At 36.5% G+C, this 20,246-nt stretch overlaps 1 protein-coding gene across 26 annotated transcripts in view; it reads left to right on the top strand.

Annotated features, from left to right (window-relative positions):
- The window catches only part of CEP128 (centrosomal protein 128), a 414,256-nt gene that overhangs the window by 188,536 nt on the left and 205,474 nt on the right, over positions 1 to 20,246 (top strand). For all 26 annotated transcript variants that reach the window (XM_084969948.1, XM_084969954.1, XM_084969945.1 and 23 more), the window contains one exon: positions 9,027 to 9,219. In XM_084969948.1, coding sequence (XP_084826074.1) covers positions 9,027 to 9,219 — 193 coding nt within the window. The remainder of the gene's footprint in view (positions 1 to 9,026; positions 9,220 to 20,246) is intronic.

The following is a 20,246-nucleotide window of genomic DNA, read 5'->3' as shown; positions in this document are numbered from 1 at the left end:
TTATGTATCTTCTTTGGAGAAAGGTCTATTCAAGTCCTTTCTCCATTTGGAATTGGTTTTTTGTTGTTGTTAAGTTGCAGGAGTTCTTTATATATTCTGGATATTAATCCCTTATCAGATATTTTCTCCCCTTTTGTGGGCTGCCTTTTCACTCTGATAGTGTCCTGTGATGCACAAAAGTTTTAAATATTGTTGCAGTCCATTTAATCTATTTTTTCTTTTGTTTCCTTTGCTGTTGGTCTCATATCCAAGAAATCATTTTCAGACAATGGTATTTTTATTGTTTTTAATTATTTATTTTTGAATTTATCACATCTGTATTTGTATAATGATCATAACAATCTGATTTCACAGGATTTCCATTCCACAGCCCAGGAACATCCCCCACCCCCCAAACTGGCTCCTCCGGAGACCATAAGTTTTTCAATGTCTGTGAGTCAGCATCTGTTCTGCAAAGAAGTTCAGTCTGTCCTTTTTTCAGGTTTCACATGTCAGTGAAAGCATTGGATGTTGGTGTCTCATTGTATGGCTGACTTCACTTAGCATGATAGATTCTAGGTCCATCCGTGTTGCAAAAAATGCTGGTATTTCGTTCTTTTTAATGGCTGAGTAATATTCCATTGTGTATATGTACCACATCTTCTGGATCCACTCCTCTGTCGATGGACATTTAGGTTGTTTCCATGTCTTGGCTATTGTAAATAGTGCTGCAATGAACATTGGAGTACATGTGTCTTTGCGAGTCATGGTTTTCTCTGGATAGATGCCAGGAGTGGGATTGCTGGATCAAATGGTAGTTCTATGTTTAGTTTTCTGAGGCATCTCCATACTGCTTTCCACAGTGGTTGCACCAATTTACAATCCCACCAACAGTGTACTAGTGTTCCTTTTTCTCCACACCCTCTCCAGCACTTATTGTTTGTAGACTTTTGGATGAAGGCCATTCTGGCTGGTGTAAGGTGGTACCTCAGAGTGGTTTTGATTTGCATCTCTCTAATAATGAGTGATGTTGAACATCTTTTCATGTTTTTCTTGGCCATCTGTATGTCTTCTTTGGAGAATTGTCTGTTTAGATCTTCTGCCCATTTTTTCATAGGCTTGTTTGGTTTTTTGGTATGGAGCTGTAGAAGGTGTTTATAAATTTTGTAGATTAATCCCTTGTCAGTTGATTCACTTGCAAAGATTTTCTCCCATTCTGTAGGTTGTCTTTTTGTGTTGTTTAGGGTTTCCTTTGCTGTGCAGAAACTTTGAAGTTTGATTAGGTCCTATTTGTTTATTTTTGTTGTTGTTGTCAATACTCTGATAGGTGGATCTGAGAAGATGTTGCTGTCATTTATGTCCACGAGTGTTTGGCCTATGTTTTCCTCTAAGAGTTTTATAGTGTCTGGTCTTATATCTAGGTCTTTAATCCATTTGGAGTTTATTTTTGTGTATGGTGTTAGGGATGTTCTAATTTCATTCTTTTCCATGTGGCTGTCTAGTGTTCCCAGCACTGCTTATTGAAGGGGCTGTCCTTTCTCCATTGTATATTCTTGCCTCCTTTGTCATAGATTAGTTGACTGTAGGTGCGTGGGTTTAATTCTGGGCTTTCTATCCTATTCCACTGATCTATATATTTCTGTCTTTGTGCCAGTACCATGCGGTTTTGATGATTGTAGCTTTGTAGTAGAGTCTGAAGTCTGGGAGCCTGATGCCTCCAGCTCCATTTTTCTTTTTCAGGATGTCTTTGGCTATTCTGGGTCTTTTGTGCTTCCAAACAAACTTTAAAATATTTTGTTCGAGTTCTGTGAAAAATATCCTTGGTGATTTGATAGGGATTGCATTGAATCTGTAGATTGCCTTAGGTAGTATAGTCATTTTGATACTATTAACTCTTCCAATCCACGAGCATGGTATATCTTTCCATCTATTTGTGTCCTCTTTGATTTCTTTCATCAGTAGCTTGTAGTTTTCAGAGTACAGGTCTTTTGTCTCTTTAGGTAGGTTTACTCCTAGGTATTTTATTCTTTTGGATGTGATGGTAAATGGGATTGCTTCCCTAACTTCCTTTTCTGCTCTTTCACTGTTAGTGTATAGAAATGCCGTTGATTTCTGTGTATTGATTTTGTATCCTGCGACTTTGCCAAATTCGTGGATGAGCTCTAACAGTTTTCTGGTAGAGTCTTTAGGATTCTCTAGGTGTAGTATCATGTCATCTGCAAATAGGAATAGTTTTACTTCTTCCTTTCCAATCTGGATTCCTTTTATTTCTTTTACTTCTCTGATTGCCATAGCTAGGACTTCCAAAACTTTATGTTGAAGAGTAGTGGCAAGAGTGGACATCCTTGTCTTGTTCCTGATCTCAGTTGGAATTCTTTCAGCTTTTCACCATTGAAAATGATGTTTGCTGTGGGTTTGTCGTATATGGCCTTTATTATGTTGAGGTAGGTTCCTGCTGTGCCCACTTTCTGAAGGGTTTTTATCAGAAATGGGTGTTGGATTTTGTCAAAGGCTTTTTCTGTTTCTATTGAGAGGATCATATGGTTTTTATTCTTTAGTTTGTTCATCTAGTGGTATATCACACTGATGGATTTGCAGATATTGAAGAACCCTTGTGTCCCTGGGATAAATCCCACTTGATCATGATGGACAATACTTTTAATGTATTGTTGGATCTGGTTTGCTAGTATTTTGTTGAGGATTTTTGCATCAATGTTCATCAGTGAAATTGGCCTGTAGTTTTCTTTTTTTGTGGTATCTTTGTCTGGTTTTGGTATCAGGGTGATGGTGGCCTCATAAAATGAGTTTGGGAGTATTCCTCCCTCTGCAATTTTTTGAAATAGTTTCAGAAGGAGAGGTGTTAGCTCTTCTCTAATTGTTTGATAGTATTCGCCTGTGAAGCCATCTGGTCCTGGACTTTTGTTTGTTGGAAGTTTTTTAATCCCAGTTTCAATTTCAGTTCTTGTGGTTGGCCCATTCATCTTTTCTCTTTCATCTTGGTTTAGTCTCGGAAGATTATACTTTTCTAAGAATTTGTCCATTTCTTCTAGGTTTTCCATTTTATTGGCGTATAGTTGCATATAGTAGTATCTTATGATCCTTTCTATTTCTTTGATGTGCATTCTTACTTCTCCTTTTTCATTTCTAATTTTATTGATTTGAGTCCTCTCTCTTTTTTGCTCGATAAGTCTGGCTAGGGGTTTATCAATTTTGTTGATTTTTTCAAAGAACCAGTTTTTCATTTCATTGATCTTTTCTATTGTTTTCTTTGTTTCTATCTCATTGATTTCTGCTCTGATCTTTATGATTTCTTTCCTACTACTGACGTTAGATCTTGTCTGTTCTTCTCTCTCTATCTGCTTTAGATGTAAAGTTAGTTTGTTCATTTGAGCTTTTTCTTATTTCCTGAGGTGGCCTTGTATTGCTATAAACTTTCCTCTTAGAATGGCTTTTGCTGCATCCCATAGGTTTTCGAGTCTTGTATCTTTGTTGTCATTTGCTTCTAGGTATTTTTTAATTTCCTCTTTGATTTCTTCAGTGATCCATTGGTTGTTTAGTAGCATGTTTTTTAGTCTCCACGTTTTTGTGTTTTTTTGCAGTTTTTTTCTTGTTGTTGATTTCCAATCATATGGTGTTGTGGTCAGAAAAGATGCTTGATATGATTTCAGTTTCTTAAAGTTACTGAGGTTTGATGTGTGGCCCACAATGTGATCAATCGTAGAGAATGTTCCATGTGCACTTGAGAAGAATGTGTATTCTGTTGCTTTTGGATGAAATGTCCTATAAATATCTGTTAAGTCCATCTGGTTTAATGCTTCATTCAGGGCCTGTGTTTCCCTGTTGATTTTCTGTCTGGATGATCTATCCATTGCTGTAAGTCGGGTGTTAAAGTCCCCCACTATGATTGTGTTATTGTCGATTTCTCCTTTTAAGGTTATTAGCAGTTGCCTTACATATTGTGGTGAACCTGTGTTGGGTGCGTAGATATTTAAAATTGTTATATCATCTTCTCGGATTGATCCTTTGATCATTATGCAATGTGCTTCTTTGTCCCTTAAAATATTCTTCATTTTAAAGTCTATTTTGTCCGATATGAGTATTGCTACTCCAGCTTTCTTTTGATCCTGGTTTGCGTGAGATATTTTTTTCTATCCTCTCACTTTTAATTTGTGTGTGTCCCTTGAAGTGAAGTGGGTCTCTTGAAGACAGCATATATATGGGTCTTGTTTTTGTATCCATTCAGCCAGTCTATGTCTTTTGGCTGGGGCATTTAGTCCATTCACATTTAAGGTAATTATTGATATGGATGTTCTTATTGCCATTTTATTAATTTTTTTGGATTTATTTTTGCTGCTTTGTTTTCTTCCCTTCTTCTCTTGTTCTATTCTTCCTATAAAAGTTCCTTTAGTATTTGTTGTACGCCTGGTTTAGTGTTGCTGAATTCTCTCTGCTTTTGCTTATCTGTGAAGGTTTTGATTTTTCCTTCAAATCTGAATGAGAGCGTTGCTGGGTAGAGTAATTTTGGTTGGAGGTTTTTTTCTTTCATCTCGTTAAGTATATCATGCCATTCTCTTCTGGCCTGCAGAGTTTCTGTTGAAAACTCTGCCGATAACCTTATCAGGGTTCCCTTGTATGTTACTTGTTTCTTTTTCCTGCCTGCTTTCAAGATTTTTTTTTCTTTAATTTTGGTCAGTTTGATTAGTATGTGTCTTGGTGTGTTCCTCCTTGGGTTTATTTTATATGGTACTCGTTGTGCTTCCTGGATTTGAGTGAGTGATTCCTTCCCCATGTTAGGGAAGTTTTCAGCTATTATCTCTTGGAATATTTTTTTCTGTCTCCTTCTCTCTCTCTTCTCCTTCTGGCACCCCTATAATAATGATGTTGTTGCATTTAACGTTGTCCCAGAGTTCTCTGAGACTCTCTTCATTTGTTTTCAATCTTTTTTCTCTTTTCTGTTCTGCATCCTTAATTTCCACTAATCTGTCCTCCACCTCGCTTATTCATTCTTCTGCCTCCTGTATTCTGCTGTTAGCTGCTTCTAGTGAATTTTTTATTTCAGTTATTGTATGTTGCATCTCTTCTTGTTTAAGTTTTATATCTTGTATCTCTTTGGTCAGTCTTTCCTGTAAGTTATCCATCTTTGCCTCCAGTTTATTTCCAATGTCTTGCATCATCTTCAGCATCAACAGTCTAAAATCTTTTTCCTGGAGGCTAAGAATCTCCTCCTCACTTAGCTGTTTTTCTGGGGTTTTTTCTTTCTCCCTCATCTGAGTTACAGTCCTCTGTCTTTTCATTTTTATAGGTTTTTGGTGTGGTGACCTTCTTACAGATAATAGAATTGTAGCCCCTCTTACTTTTTTTTTTTTTTTTTTTTTGTCTTTTGTCTTTTTGTTGTTGTTGTTGTTGTTGTTGTTGTTGTTGCTATTTCTTGGGCCGCTCCCACGGCATATGGAGGTTCCCAGGCTAGGGGTTGAATCGGAGCTGTAGCCACCGGCCTACGCCAGAGCCACAGCAACACGGGATCCGAGCCGCGTCTGCAACCTACACCACAGCTCACGGCAACGCTGGATCGTTAACCCACTGAGCAAGGGCAGGGACCGAATCCGCAACCTCATGGTTCCTAGTGGGATTCGTTAACCACTGCGCCACGACGGGAACTCCCCCTCTTACTTCTGATTTCTGCCCCCCTGCAGCTGAAGTCAGTATGGGGGCTTGCTGTAGGCTTCCTGATGGGAGGGACTGATGCCTGCCCCCTGGTAGGTAGAGCCGTTTCTAATCCCTCTGGTGGGTGGGGCTTAGTCTCTGGATGGGATTAGAGGCAGCTGTGTGCCTGAGGGGTTTTTCAGTAGCCTGTTTACTGAGGGGTGGGGCTGTGATCCCACCTGGGTTGTTGTTTGCCCTGGGGCTTCTCAGCAGCTAACTGATGTGTGGGGCCAGATTTTCCCAAAATGGCCACCTCTAGAGAAAGGCAATGCTGCTGAATATTCCCTGAGAGCTTTGCTTTCAATGGCCTTTCCTCACAACAAGCCACGTTAACCCCTGTTTTCCCAGGATGTCCTCCAAGAACTGCAGTCAGGTTTGACCCAGATTCCCTTGGAGACTTTGCTTTGCCCTGGAACTCAGTGCACATGAAAATCTGTGTGCGCCTTTTAAGAATGGGGTCTCCGTTTCCCCCAGTCCCGTGGAGCTCCTGTGCACAAGCCCTGCTGGCCTTCAATGCCAGATGCTCCAGGGCTCTTTCTCCCCATGCCAGATTCCCACACATGAGAGTTTGATGTGTGGCTCAGAACTTTCACTCCTGTAGGTGAGTCTCTGTGAACCAGTTAGTTCCAGTCTGTGGAGGGTCCCACCCATGAGGTGTCGGGTTGTTTATATCACGAAATTGCCCCTCCTACCTCTTGGTGTGCCCTCCTCTTTTTCTTCTGGAGTAGGGTATCTTTTTTAAGGTTTCCGGTCCATTTGGGTGAAGTGTGCTCAGTCTTTAGTTGTTTTTAGGAGAGAAGTTGAGCTCCAGTCCTTCTATTCGCCATCTTAATCCCGTCTTGACCATCCATCACATCCTTATCAGTTCATCCCACAATCCCCATAGTTATAATCCAACAAGTAATCTGATTTTTTTTATCTCTATAAATTTGTCCTTTCTAGAAATGTCCTATGAATAGAATTGCGTATGTGGTCCTTTATGATTAACTTCTTTCAATTAGCAGACTGTTATCAAGGTTCATCCATCATTACTTCTTCTTGCTAAATAACTGTTCACTATTTGAATATACCACAGTTTATACATCTATTTACCAGTTGATGTTCATTTGGATTATTTTTACTTCTCGGCAATCATAAATAATGCTGCAGTCAACATTTGAGTACAAGTTTTTGCATGAACACATGTTTTCATTTCTCATAGGCACTACCTAGGAGAGTGTTGCTGGGTTGTGTGGTAACTGTGTTTAAACTTTTGAAGAAAGTTCGATTGTTTTCCAAAGTTGCTGCACCACAACTATTACTCCCCAGGTGGCCTCAGGATGGGGCCAGTCATTAGAGAGTTGGAAATTACAGTCCCACCCAAAGGGGGGATGGGAGGCAGGCAGGGGAGGACTGGAAATTAAGCTCTAAAAAAACCTGAGAACAATGAGGATTTGATGAGCTTCCAGGCTGGTGAACACATCCATTTCATCCTGAGGCCATCTGGGGGGCCCCACCCTAAGCTACTTCATTAACACAAACCGTAGTGTGATCCAAAGGGCTTGTTATTAATAAACCATGCCTTTACAAGCATGATTTCCATTTTTCCTTCACCCAACATATTATGCATTGGTCACCTTACAATGTTATTGTACAGTTTTTCTGTAATTTGACTAATGGTGATATTTATTCTATGTCACTATCTGTTAAACAGATCATCTGACCAAAGGAACTGTACTTTTTTTTCATTTCTGGGGATGTTTGAAAGCTGACATATGTGGGGAATCCCCAGTCTAGGGGCCATATCCCAGTTTTGCTTCATCATAGGCTGTATGATTATGTTATGGCTACACTTAAAAAACTGTGGCATGCCCTAAGAAATTCCTAGCTTCTGGAGGCCTAGAACTTTCTTGTTTGTGGTTGTGTGCTATACAGGGAAATTGTCCCTTAGCTTAATTTCATTTTCCCTTCTAATCAGGGCTTCCTCTGTTTTGCTTCTTCAGATGAAGACTAATATTTAGAGTATCTGTAATTAAATAGGGGACTTCCTGCTGTGGTGCGGTAGCTCCAGGTGCTGCAGAGGCACGGTTTCAGTCCCTGGCCTGGTGCAGTGAGTTAAAGGATCTGGCATTGCTGCAGTTTTGGTATAGGTTGCAGCTGAAGCTTGAATTCAATCACTGCTCTGGATGTGGTCAAAAAATAAAATTAAATAAAAATAAGATCAACTAGAAATTAGAGGGTAGCATCACTTGGAAAGGTGCTGACAAATTCTGTTCTATTGAAGGTAGAAGAAAGATTTATTTTCTCATCCTTGCTTTAAATATCTAAATATGAGTTGGTAAAATTTGAGTCCATGGAAAAGAGAGTTACTTCAATTAAATTTCCTAGTTTTAAATGTGCACAAATGTCGACATTATCTACCTTATGCTGTAGAGAATCTCTTTCTCTCTACCTGATTAGCTGAACCTTTGGCCATATACATTTTTAGAAAACGTTATTAGGAATTTTATTTTACTTTCAGTCTCTGAACTAAACTCCCTTATAACAAGTTTCTATGTCTATATGGGGTGTTTTTGATTTTCAGATGCTTTTACTATATTATATTATGAAATTAGAGAGCTAATTATATTACAACTGTAAGTTAAGTAGGCCAAACTTTTCTGTAGTATTGCCTTTTGTCAGTTGATCTAAGAAGGGAGTGGAAAATTTATTGTAGCCAAATTTGAGGATTATAACCTGGGAAGAACAACTCAGAAAGCTCTAAGAATTATTCTACTCAATAGAAATCAAGATATATAAGTTTTTTGAGACCAAAAGTTATATATCAAATTATGTATTATTGACAGTTTCCATAATCCACATCTAACATTTACATGGGTCATGTGACCTCTTCAAGATCAAGAAGGAATATTACCTATTAAGGAGCTGTCTTTTGATGCTAGGAGAATGTTACTCTTTATGGTTGAGCAGGTATTCCTGCCTGTGGGTGGGTCTGGTCAATGAGTAAGTGAATACACAATGCACAGTGGTGGTGGTGGTAGGGGGGAGAAGAGACCAAACGGTGGAGAATTTATGTTTAAATTTTCTTGTCTTACCATAAAATATGAATTTTATTTCACACTTTGCAAAAATGATAGAATATTTTATAAAAATGCCAATATTTTATAAAAATCAAAAAAAATCATTTCTGCACCAAATTTTATCTGATAAAAAACCATTATGTAAATTAAAATATTATGAGTATTTTATAATTTTGCTTGAATTTATTGTCTATATTTGTTCAAATTATCATGTCTTTCACATGTTTTGCAATGCTCCTGTTTTCTATATTTTTAAAAAATTTGATGTAAATGTCATATTTTTAGACAAAACTTCAATGGCTCTGTGAGGAACTGAAAGAGAGAGAAAACAGAGAGAAAAGTCTCCAGCACCAGCTGATGCTATGCAGACAGCAGCTCAGGAATATGACTGAAAACAAGGAATCTGAGCTCCAGTGTCTCTTTGAACAGATAGAAAGACAGGAACAGCTTCTGGAAGAAATACATCGGGAGAAGAGAGGTGTGTTATGTTTTATTTTTCTTTGTTTATATTTGTGGCATCTTAGGGTTGGAGGAAAAACAGAAAAAACTCTTATTTCTCTTGCTTCTAGTTCAAACCACAGAATTTCCAAATTCCTCTCCTTTCCTTGTCTCTTGTCTCCTTATCTTCATTTCTGGGTCTAGAAGAAAAAACTATTTCTCCCTGAGAATTTCTCCTTCAACTACTGTATATCCGTCCTGTGTCCATCGATACCATTTGTGTCTCTTGGCCATTTGCACCTGCTTCTTTGGTAAGACATGTTTATTATTCTCCGGCAAAATGCTAAAGTTTTTATTTTACTTCAGTACTTCAGTAAAATATCCATTAATTCATTCAACAAATACTTACTTTGTGTCTGTTTTACCTTGGGCAGTATTATAGGTTCTAGGAATACATCAGTAAATAAAGCAGAAAAATATCCTACTGTTGTTTAGTTTACATTATATTGAGTGGGGGTGACATAAATGTGAAAAGTAAATAAATTATGTAATATATTAGATTTTAAGTACAATGGTGAAAAAAGTAAGTGAAGGCTAGTTTGAGAGAGCAGGGAGCAGGGTTTAATGTGTAGGTAATACTTAACTTTAAAAGTTAGACAAGAGTCTTGGAACATTAAGTATATTATGTTCAGTTCTACCAGGGATTTGTATGATGGGAAGAAGGAAACAGCATCATGTATGGGAATCCTGTGTGTATTTTATGTTGTGTTGTTCTTAGCCTTTTTTTTTTTCTTGCTGAACTTTATTAAGAACCAGAAAGAGGTGTCCTACAGTGTCCCTCTAAGAAAAACTAAGCTTTAACATAGGATTGTTCTTTTTAAAATAATTTTTTTGTTTTTATTTTAATAATAAGGATTATTCTTTCCACATGTACCACTTAAAATTGTTTATTACTGTCTTGAGTGATTCTCAAATTTTTGGTGTGAGGATCATTTTACATTCTTAAAACTTTTGAGACCTCAAAGAGCTTTTATTAATGTACATTATATATGTCACTATCTACCTATTAAAACTGAGTACTTGAAAATATTTATTTCTTTAAAATAATTGTAAACTCATTACATACTAGAGTAAAATTAATGAAATTTATTTTTCAGTACAAGAAAATTGAAGTGGCATTGTTTTTTGAACTTTTGTAAATCTCCTTAATTGCTGTCTTAAAAGAAGACAGTTACATTTTCATTTTTGCTTCACAACTCATATGTTGTTGTATTACCTGGCATGTACCCCCTAAAATATCGACATTTTATATTCATGGAAATTGAATATGAAAAAGACAGTTAACAATGTTATTATTAAGGGGTCTTGGATCATCTACACACGTCCCTTGAGAATTGCTGCTCTAGTGCAATTGAAAGATGTAAATTAAGCCGGTAGTAACAGTCAGGGATGCCTTTGCGAATTTTTTTTTTTTTTTTTTTTTTTTTTTTTTGTCCTTTTAGGGCCGTGCCGGTGGCATATGGAGGTGACCAAGCTAGGAGTCTAATTGGAGCTGTAGCTGCTGGCCTATGCAGAGCCATAGCAACGCCAGATCCCAGCTGCCTCTGCGACCTACACCACAGCTCATGGCAACACCAGATCCTTAACCCCCTGAGTGAGGCCAGGGATCGAACCCGCAACCTCATGGTTCCTAGTCGGATTCATTTCTGCTGTGCCATGACAAGAACTCCAATATTTTTTAATGACAGTAACAATAAAATCTAATTATGGAACTTATAAACAAAACATTGTATGTTCTGTATGCATGCTATATGTTATAGCCTACTTACTAATTAATATTAGATTACAACACTATTTTTCTTTAAGTAAATATTATCAATATCGTCAGTCATTTCTTTGCGTAAGAAATAAGCAATATTGTATTATAAAGTCATAAAACTGTCAGTGGAAAGAAATCCCAAAGAACCAAATATCTGTGCATATAGATAATTATATCAAATGCCATGCTTTTTCATAAAAGCCTCAGAAGGTGAGGTATAAAGGTTATAATCTCTCAAGCTGATGGTTTTTATATCTACTTTTTGAATTTAGTAAATATTTATTGCTTCCCTTGTTATCTTAGAGCACTTGAATTCCTTTGTACATCTTAGAATCAGCCTGTCGTTTTTTTAAACAGGATCTACTGATGTTTTAATAGAATTATGATAAATGTATAGATTAATTTGAGAATAGATATTGGAAACAAATCTGAATACTATCCATGATGACACAGGTTTGATCCCTGGCCTCGATCAGTGGGTTAGGCATCTGGCATTGCCATGACCTGTGGTGTAGGTCCCAAATGTGGCTTGGATCTGGTGTTTCTAGGCTGTGGTGAAGGCCAGCAGCTGATTTGACCCCTAGCCTGGGAACCTTCATGTGCTGCGGGTGCAGCCCTAAAAAGATGAAAAAAATTTAAAAATTTTTAAATTTGAAAAAAAAGAGAATGGAAATCTTAATCTTGAGTCTTCCAATCAATGAACATGGTGTATTTATCCATTAATTTATGTTTTCTTTAACTTTTCTTCTAATGCTTTGTAGATTTCAGCCAATAGCTCTTGCACATCTTTTTTAGATATATTCCTTTTTTTTTTTTTTAACTTATGAAGTTTTAGGAAATAGCATTTAAAATTTGATTTTCCAAGTTCTTTTCTAGTAGCTAGAAATGCAATTTTTTTGTGTGCGTGTCTATTAAACTTGTATTCTGTAACCTTAAGTTCATTTATTAGTTGTAGTAGCTTTTAGTTATTGTTTTTTATTCTTTGCACTTAGAGTTCTCTTTGTACATGATCATGTCATCTGCAGATAAGGCTAGTTTTGCTTCTCTTCCTTTTCTTTTTCCTTTCTTAATTAAATTGTTAGGACTTTCAGTACATATTAACATATACTTGTATTCCTGGGATAAACTCTACTTTGTCAAAATATATTTTTCCTTTTACATATGGCTAAATTTGGTTTAATAATGATTTGTTAAGAATTTTTGCGTCTGTATTCATGAGGAATATTGATTTGTAGCTTCTTTTCTTGTAATGTCTTTGTCATATTTAAATGTTAGTGTAACTGACTCTTAAATTGGTTTGCGTTTTCCCTTATACTATTGGGAAGCATTTGTGTAAAGTTTGTATTACTTTTTTAAATGTAGGATAGAATTCATCAATGAAATCTTCTGGGCTTCTAGTTTTTGTTTTGTGAAGGTTTTTAATTTTAAACTCAAATTATTTAATGTATGGCTATTCAGAATTCTACTGCTTCTTTAGTCAGTTTTGTTAATGTGTACCTTTTAAGATATTTTTCCCATTTCATAGGGGTTGTCAAATTTATTGACTTAAAATTCTTCATAATATTTTTGTTTTGAATTCTTTTAGTTTCTATAAGATCTGTGCTGATTTCTCTTATTATATTTCCTGATATTGGTAATTTGTTTTCTCTCTTTTGTTCTTTGTAAATCTTGCTGAGGATTTTATTAAATTTTTTTATTATCTTTGAGAAAAACTTTGAATTTAATTTTTTTCCATTGTATGCCTTTTTTCATGTTTTATTGACCTCTATTGCTATTTTTATTTCCTTTTACTACTTTTGTGTATCATTTATTCTTCTCTTGGATTCCTAAGTTTCAAGCTTCATTTTAATACTTCTCTTTCCTATGACTTTAGTCATTTAAAGTCATAAATTTCCATGTCAGCAATACTTTAATTGCATTCCACAAATTCTGGTATATTATCTTTTTATTATCATTTTGAGTTAGAAAATATTTCTCTTGTGATTTTTTCTCTTACCTATGGTTTTTTAAGAAGCGTTATACTTAATTTCAGAGTATTAAGCATTTTCTAGATGTTACATTATCAGTTTCTAAATGTAGTACCCTTGCAGTCATAAAACATACTCTTCATAATTTTGATCCTTTACTGAGAATTGTTTTATGGCCCCAAATGTGGTTTTAGAATTTTCCATGTTCACGTGTGTTTGTGTGTGATTTTTTTTTTCCTCCAAATATTTTGAAACTCTCTTTTTAGATCCCGTCTTAGTATTGATTATAGAAATACACTGAGTATGGAGCCTATTGTAATAGTCTCAGTCACAGTAAAAGAGGGACTGACAAAGGATATTGGTAATGACAACAAATGCAAAAGATACAGTGGAGGAATTAGTGAAAGGTCGTACAGTGTGGGTGAATGAGAAAGGATTGCCATTAAGAGCAAGAGCAAAGTCAGGAAGTAGGCTGATTTAGTGGGAGTGCTAGAGGAATCCTATTTTTATCTAGTCCTTAAAATTATTTAAAAAAAAAATCTTAGGAAGACTCAAACTTTTGTAACAGAGTGACAATATGATAATTCCTTGCCTTGTAGGTGTAAGATGTATTGTATTAGGTGCTATCTGGTCATTCAGAAATCATGAGGACTTAATGCGAATAATGACCAAGCAAAGGCTGTTATAGTTGTATACTTAGAGATATGTTTATTATGAGGTAGAATGAAATAAATACATTGCTAGAAATGCCATTTCATTCCCTGGTGAAAAGGGAAGTTTTGATTACATCCATTGAGGCCTATATGGGGAGGTTTTTTTCGTAGGACATCTTTTGATTTAATTCTTGAAAGATGCAGCAGGATTTCTATAAGAATGAGAGAAGGAGGAAGGTTTCTCTCTGGGGCTTAACTGCATAGCCATTTCTTCTTGCATACTTCAGCATTTGTTTACAATGTTTTACATAGAAGGGGTGAAGGACAGTAAAACTGATGATTAAATTTAGATATTTCTTTTTTTTTCTTTTTAGGGCCATATCTGCAGCAAATGGAAGTTCCCAGGCTAGGGGTCAAAATGGAGCTACAGCTGCTGGCCTACACCACAGCCACAGCAGTGTGGGATTCAAGCTGCGTCTGCAGCCTACACCACAGTTCAAGGCAATGCCAGATCCTTAACCTGCTGAGGCCAGGGATCGAACCTGCATCCTCATGGATACTAGTCGGATTTGTTTCCGCTGTGCCACAACAGGAACTCCCTAAATTTAGGTATTTCTGAAGTTAATCATTATAGAAATTTATATTTAATTGCCTTAATTATCTTACAAACTTGTCTGTTAGGTAAAACAAGGTTAACCTATTTGTGTGTGAAACATGACAGAGAAATTTCTCACTTGTTGGGATTGTCCTTCTCTGCACTAATATTTGTAGTTTGGTTTAGTATATTATTGACATGTGCCAGGTTAATCTAAGCTCACATACAAGGAGTCTCTATCACTGAGTGCTGCTAAATTTGTAGATCTGAATTATCTTATGTTCCCTGGGCTATTTTAACCCTGTAGGTTGGGGCTGGGTGTTCCAAAAGGAGAGGAAATCTTTTGAGAAGTCCTAGACTTCTTAGAAGTTTAGTAAGTATTGACTTAGAAATTCTTTGTTGTTGTGAATGACAACAAAGAGTAAAAAGATGTAAACTGCAGCTAGGAGAATTTAGCTATTATGATATTTTAATTTGTGTTACTAGTTATTTTTAATAATTTCTTAATAAACCAGCTGTTGCCTGCCATCTTAATATTCTGATAACTCACTGTTCCTCTATGTGCCAGTTTTTCTCTGTAAGAACACATACTTTGAAACTATGAGGTTTACTAAAAATTAGACTTTATGTGCATACTGGAAGGATTTCTTTTTAAAAAAATCTTTAGAAGGAGGGGTATCTGTATAGTTCGATTTAGCTGCATTCTTGCTTATGAAGTATTATTATGAACAAATACAGCAAACAATTTTCTTATATTTTTTCTTAAACTGAAATTATTAACTCTTAATTAAAGAGTCCATCTTTGCTTCTAGGCACTTTATGATTGTGACTGTGACTATTTAGTGTACATGTTTTTTCTTTCTAAAGTAACTAGAGATTGACATCTTAAATCCCTTTCTCTTAAACATGAAAATTTATCTCTTACCCAATGTCTTGTTTTTGGCTAGGTGTTATACTCATTTGGCTTTGTTGGATTCTGTGGGGTCTTCATCACTTCCCTATTGCTCTGATAGATACAATGCCTAGAAAGACACTAATTCTCAGCAGCAGTCACTGTAGATTTAGGCTTCTCAGATCTGCCTTTCCCTTTCTTATATCACTTACTAGGAATGTACATGTAATGATGAAGTAAGCCATTATCAAGGACTCTTTGTTCGGGAGTTATCTTTTCTGTATAAAAGGGAAAGAAAGTGCTAATAAGATGTGGAAGAAAGGAAATAGACCTTTAGCTACTGAAGTAAGTAATGTTTTTGGAGCAGAGGACTAATTACTCAGGTTGGTTGTTTGATTAGCACCAGTGCCTTAGCCAAGAAGTGGGCAATGGAGACAAGGTGCATCATTGCCCTACTTTTTTTTTCTTATAGTTGAATAATTTTAACTCTTGTATTAGCGATGACTATGGCTGTGGCAAGCATTCAGAAGACTGTCCTGGGCCAAAAATATCTTGTTTTCTTGCCTCAGTGAGTTTTGGTAAGACTCACAGTTGAGATATATGTTTAGTTGAGTGGACCTACTAGATGGAGGTTCCATGAAAGTAATGGTCTTTTAAATTATTTTTTTGTTCAATACCCCAGAGCCTAGAAAGAACCTGGCATATAGTAGATATATCTAACTAATATTTGCTGACTAAGTGAGTGAATGAATGAAAGAACATTAGAGGGGCATAGTTAATAGGGAAGCCATATTGTTTATGTTTATTGAAAAAAAAAACACGGAGTTCCCGTCGTGGCGCAGTGGTTAACGAATCCGACTAGGAACCATGAGGTTGCAGGTTCGATCCCTGCCCTTGCTCAGTGGGTTAACGATCCGGCGTTGCCGTGAGCTGTGGTGTAGGTTGCAGACGCGGCTCGGATCCTGCGTTGCTGTGGCTCTGGCATAGGCCGGTGGCTACAGCTCTGATTGGACCCCTAGCCCGGGAACCTCCATATGCCGCGGGAGCGGCCCAAGAAATAGCAAAAAGACGAAAAAAAAGAAAAAAAAATGCAATAGACTCTGTGTAACCAAATTTAATTCTACCTAACCAAAAGACAAGTCAGCAAATATTTGGCAGAAGTTAAGTCCTTTAATCAGAATGGTTTACATTTTGGGAGTTCCCATTGCAGCTCAGTGGTTAGCAAACCCAATTAGCATTCATGAGGACGCAGGTTCAATCCCTGGTCTTGCTCAGTGGGTTAAGGATCTGGCATTGCTGTGAGCTGTGGTTTAGGTCACAGACGCAGCTCAGACCCCGCATTGCTGTGGCTCTGGTGTAGGCTGGTGGCTACAGCTCTGATTGGACTCCTAACCTGGGAACCACCATATGCCAGGGGTGTGGCCCTAAAAAGACCAAAAAAAAAAAAAAAAAAAAAGAAAGAAAAAAAGAGAGAGAGTGGTTTACATTTTGTTGACACTCTGGGATTAGGTAACAATATTTGTCTTTCGTACTACTTCAGACGTGTATTGCATTTTATGGTAGAAGTATTCAACTAATTTGTATTCTTATTCATTTTGTGAAAATTTGTTGAGTAGAAGGATTCAGGATTGGGAGACATTGAACAAATGAAAGAAAGCTTAATTGTAGAAAATATGAGAGTGAATGGGGTCAGAAGTAAAGGTGGAGAGATGAATCTTGGAAAGAGAAAGGACAAGAGTTAGGCATTTCTTCTTCCATCACCTTTTAACACTTTGAATACAGTACTATTTGGGATAGTTTCACTTATCACAATTTTTTAAATGGTTTCCTTAGTTTGACAGTTAGTTCCTCAACATTTGTGATTAGATTTTAACTAATCCTTCCCTTGTATATGCTCAATACCTGTTTGAAGAAAAGGATGGAAGCAATGAGAAGTAGTTACTGGATTTGCCATGTTAGACTTTGGAAGATCTATTTTATTAAAAGCTATGTGAGTTTTAAGCCAGAACCTCTCTCATGACTATATTATTATTATTTATTTATTTATTTATTTATTTATTTATTTATTTTGCAAAATATCCAAAGGATAACACTTGACATCTGATGGATACTAAAGGTATAGGGAGTCAGCTCAATGATGAAGCTAGTATACTATACATTTGTCATTCTGGCCTTATAAATGGCTCTGAGGATAAGTGTTTTTACTGTATAAAAGAGATATAACTCAGGTTTTTTTTTATTTTATTTTTTTTCAGTTCTCTAAAATTGCTGTTCTTTTCATGGCATTGACTCTACAAAAGCACTGGTTTTCCACAGGTTCTCATCTACCTGATTTGTCTGTGGCAGTAGTGATCTCAACTTTTTAAAGGTTTTCCTTTGGTTTCCTAGTGCTCTGAGAAACTCCTTTCAGCTGATTTCTCTATTTTTTTTTTCTTGCTCTTCTTTTGAATCTCTATACCCCTCATTCTGTGGTGATGGCAGAACAGAGGATAATTTCTTAGAATTCATTTGTGGGACAGAAACAGGAGGGACTTGTGAACTGAAGGAATCTTTCCTAACATCTTCCCTAGTCTAGGGAAAGACAGGGTTGCATCATTTATGTTTTATGTGTACATTATTTATTTATTGGTTTAATTTTTCTGCCACTTGTGATTTACCTATTATTCCGCACATTGTTTCAAGCAGTTTTTTGGCTTGGATATTTTTCACACACACACACACACACAAATATATATATATATATATATATATATATATATATATATATATAGTCATTAGATCAAGTGGGATTCATCCCAGGTTCACAAGGATGGTTCGACATTTATGAACCAATCAACATCATACACCACATTAAAAAAAGAAAAGTCAAAAACCACGTGATCATCTCAGTAGTGCAGAGAAAGCATTTGACAAAGTCCAACATCCATTCAGGATTAAAAACTCTTACCAAAGTGGGTATAAAGGGACCATACCTTAACTTGATAAAAGCCATTTATAACAAACCCATAACAAATATAATACTCAATGGAGATCAGCTGAAAGCCTTCCCACTAAAATCTGGAACATGAAAAGAACTCCCACTCTCACCACTTTTATTCAACATAGTATTGCAAATCCTAGCCACAGCAGTCAGACAAACAAAAGAAATAAAAGCTATCCAAATTGGAAGAGGTAAAATTGTCACTGTATACAGATATCATGATACAATATATAAAAAACCTCAAGGTATCAACCCCAAAACTACTCAAACTGATCAACAAATTCAACAAAGTAGCAGGATACAAGATTAATACTCAGAAGTCAGTCTTGATTTTGTATACTAACAATGAAATGTTAGAAAAGGAATAAAAAAATACACTACCTTTTAAAATTGTACCCCCTAAAAACTAAATACTTGGGAATAAACCTGACCAAGGAGATGAAAGATTTATATGCTGAGAACTATAAAACATTCAAGGAAGTTAAAGAGGATGTAAAGAAATGGAAAGATTTCCCATGCTCCTGGGTTGGAAAAATTAATATTGTTAAAATGGCCATACTATCCAAAGCAATCTATAGAGTCAATGCAATCCCTATCAAATTACCCATGACATTTTTCACAGAACTAGAACAAACAATCCAGAAATTTATATGGAACCATAAAAGACCCAGAATTGGCAAAGCAATCCTGAGGAACGAAAACCAAGCAGGAGGCATAACTCTCCCAGACTTCAGGCAATATTACAAGGCCATAGTCATCAAGACAGTGTGGTACTGGTACCAAAACAGACATACAGACCAATGGAGCAGAAGAGACAACCCAGAAATAAACCCAGACACCTATGGTCAATTAATCTTTGACAAAGGAGGCATTTCCCATAAAAATGGGAAAAAGACAGTCTTTCCAGCAAGTGGTGCTGGGAAACCTGGACAGCTGCATGCAAATCAGTGAAACTAGAACACACCCTCACACCATGCATGAAAATAAACTAAAAATGGCTGTAAGACTTAAACATAAGACATGATACCATAAAAATCCTAGAAGAGAGCATAGGCAAAACATTCTCTTACATCAACCTTACAAATGTTTTCTCAGGTCAGTCTCCCAAAGCAACAGAAATAAAAGCAAAAATAAACCAATGGGACCTAATCAAACTGACAAGATTTGCATAGCAAAGGAAACCAAAATGAAAACAAAAAGACAACTTACAGAATGGGAGAAAATAGTTTCAAATGGTGCAACTGACAAGGCCTTAATAACTAGAATATACAAACAACTTATACAACTCAGCAGCAAAAAAGCCCAACAACCTAATGGAAAAATGGGCAAAAGACCTGAATAGACACTCCTCCAAATAAGATAATACAGATGTCCAACAAACACATGGAAAAATGCTCAACTTCACTGATTATTAGAGAAATGCAAATTAGAACTATCATGATATACCACCTCACACCAGTCAGAATGGCCATCATTAATAAGTCCACAAATAACAGATGCTGGAGGAGGTGTGAAGCAAAGGGAACCCTCCTGCACTGTTGATGGGAATGTAAATTGCTATAACCACTATGGAAAACAGTATGGAGGTACCTTAGACAACTAAATATAGAACTACCATATGACCCAGCAATCCCACTCTTGGGCATATATCTGGAAAAAACTTTTCCTTGAAAAAGACACATGCACCCCTATGTTCATTGCAGCACTATTCACAACGCCCAAGACATGGAAACAACCCAAATGTCCATTGACAGATAATTGGATTAGGAAGATGTGGTATGTATACACAGTGGAATACTACTCAGCCATAACCAAGAGCAAAACAATGCCATTTGCAGCAACATGGGTGGAACTAGAGACTCTCATCCTGAGTGACGTAAGTCAGAAAAAGACAAATACCACATGATATCACTTATATCTGGAATGTAATATATGGCACAAATGAACCTTTCCACAGAAAAGAAAATCATGAACTTGGAGAACAGACTTGTGGTTGCCAAGGGGAAGGGAGAGGGAACGTGATGAACTGGGAATTTGGGGTTAAAAATGCGAACTATTGCCTTTGGAAAGGATAAGCAATGAGATCCAGCTGTATAGCACTGGGAACTATATCTGGTCACTTACGATGGAGCATGATGGAGGATAATGTGTGAAAAAGAGT

The sequence above is a fragment of the Sus scrofa genome, chromosome 7, assembly GCF_054392235.1.
Source record: "Sus scrofa isolate SSC_HxYL_T2T_F1_AM1 chromosome 7, Sscrofa_HxYL_maternal_Yorkshire_Landrace_v2.0, whole genome shotgun sequence".
NCBI lineage: Eukaryota > Metazoa > Chordata > Mammalia > Artiodactyla > Suidae > Sus > Sus scrofa.
The sequence above is the reverse complement of the archived record's forward strand: the minus strand, read 5'-3'. Positions and strand labels throughout refer to the sequence as shown.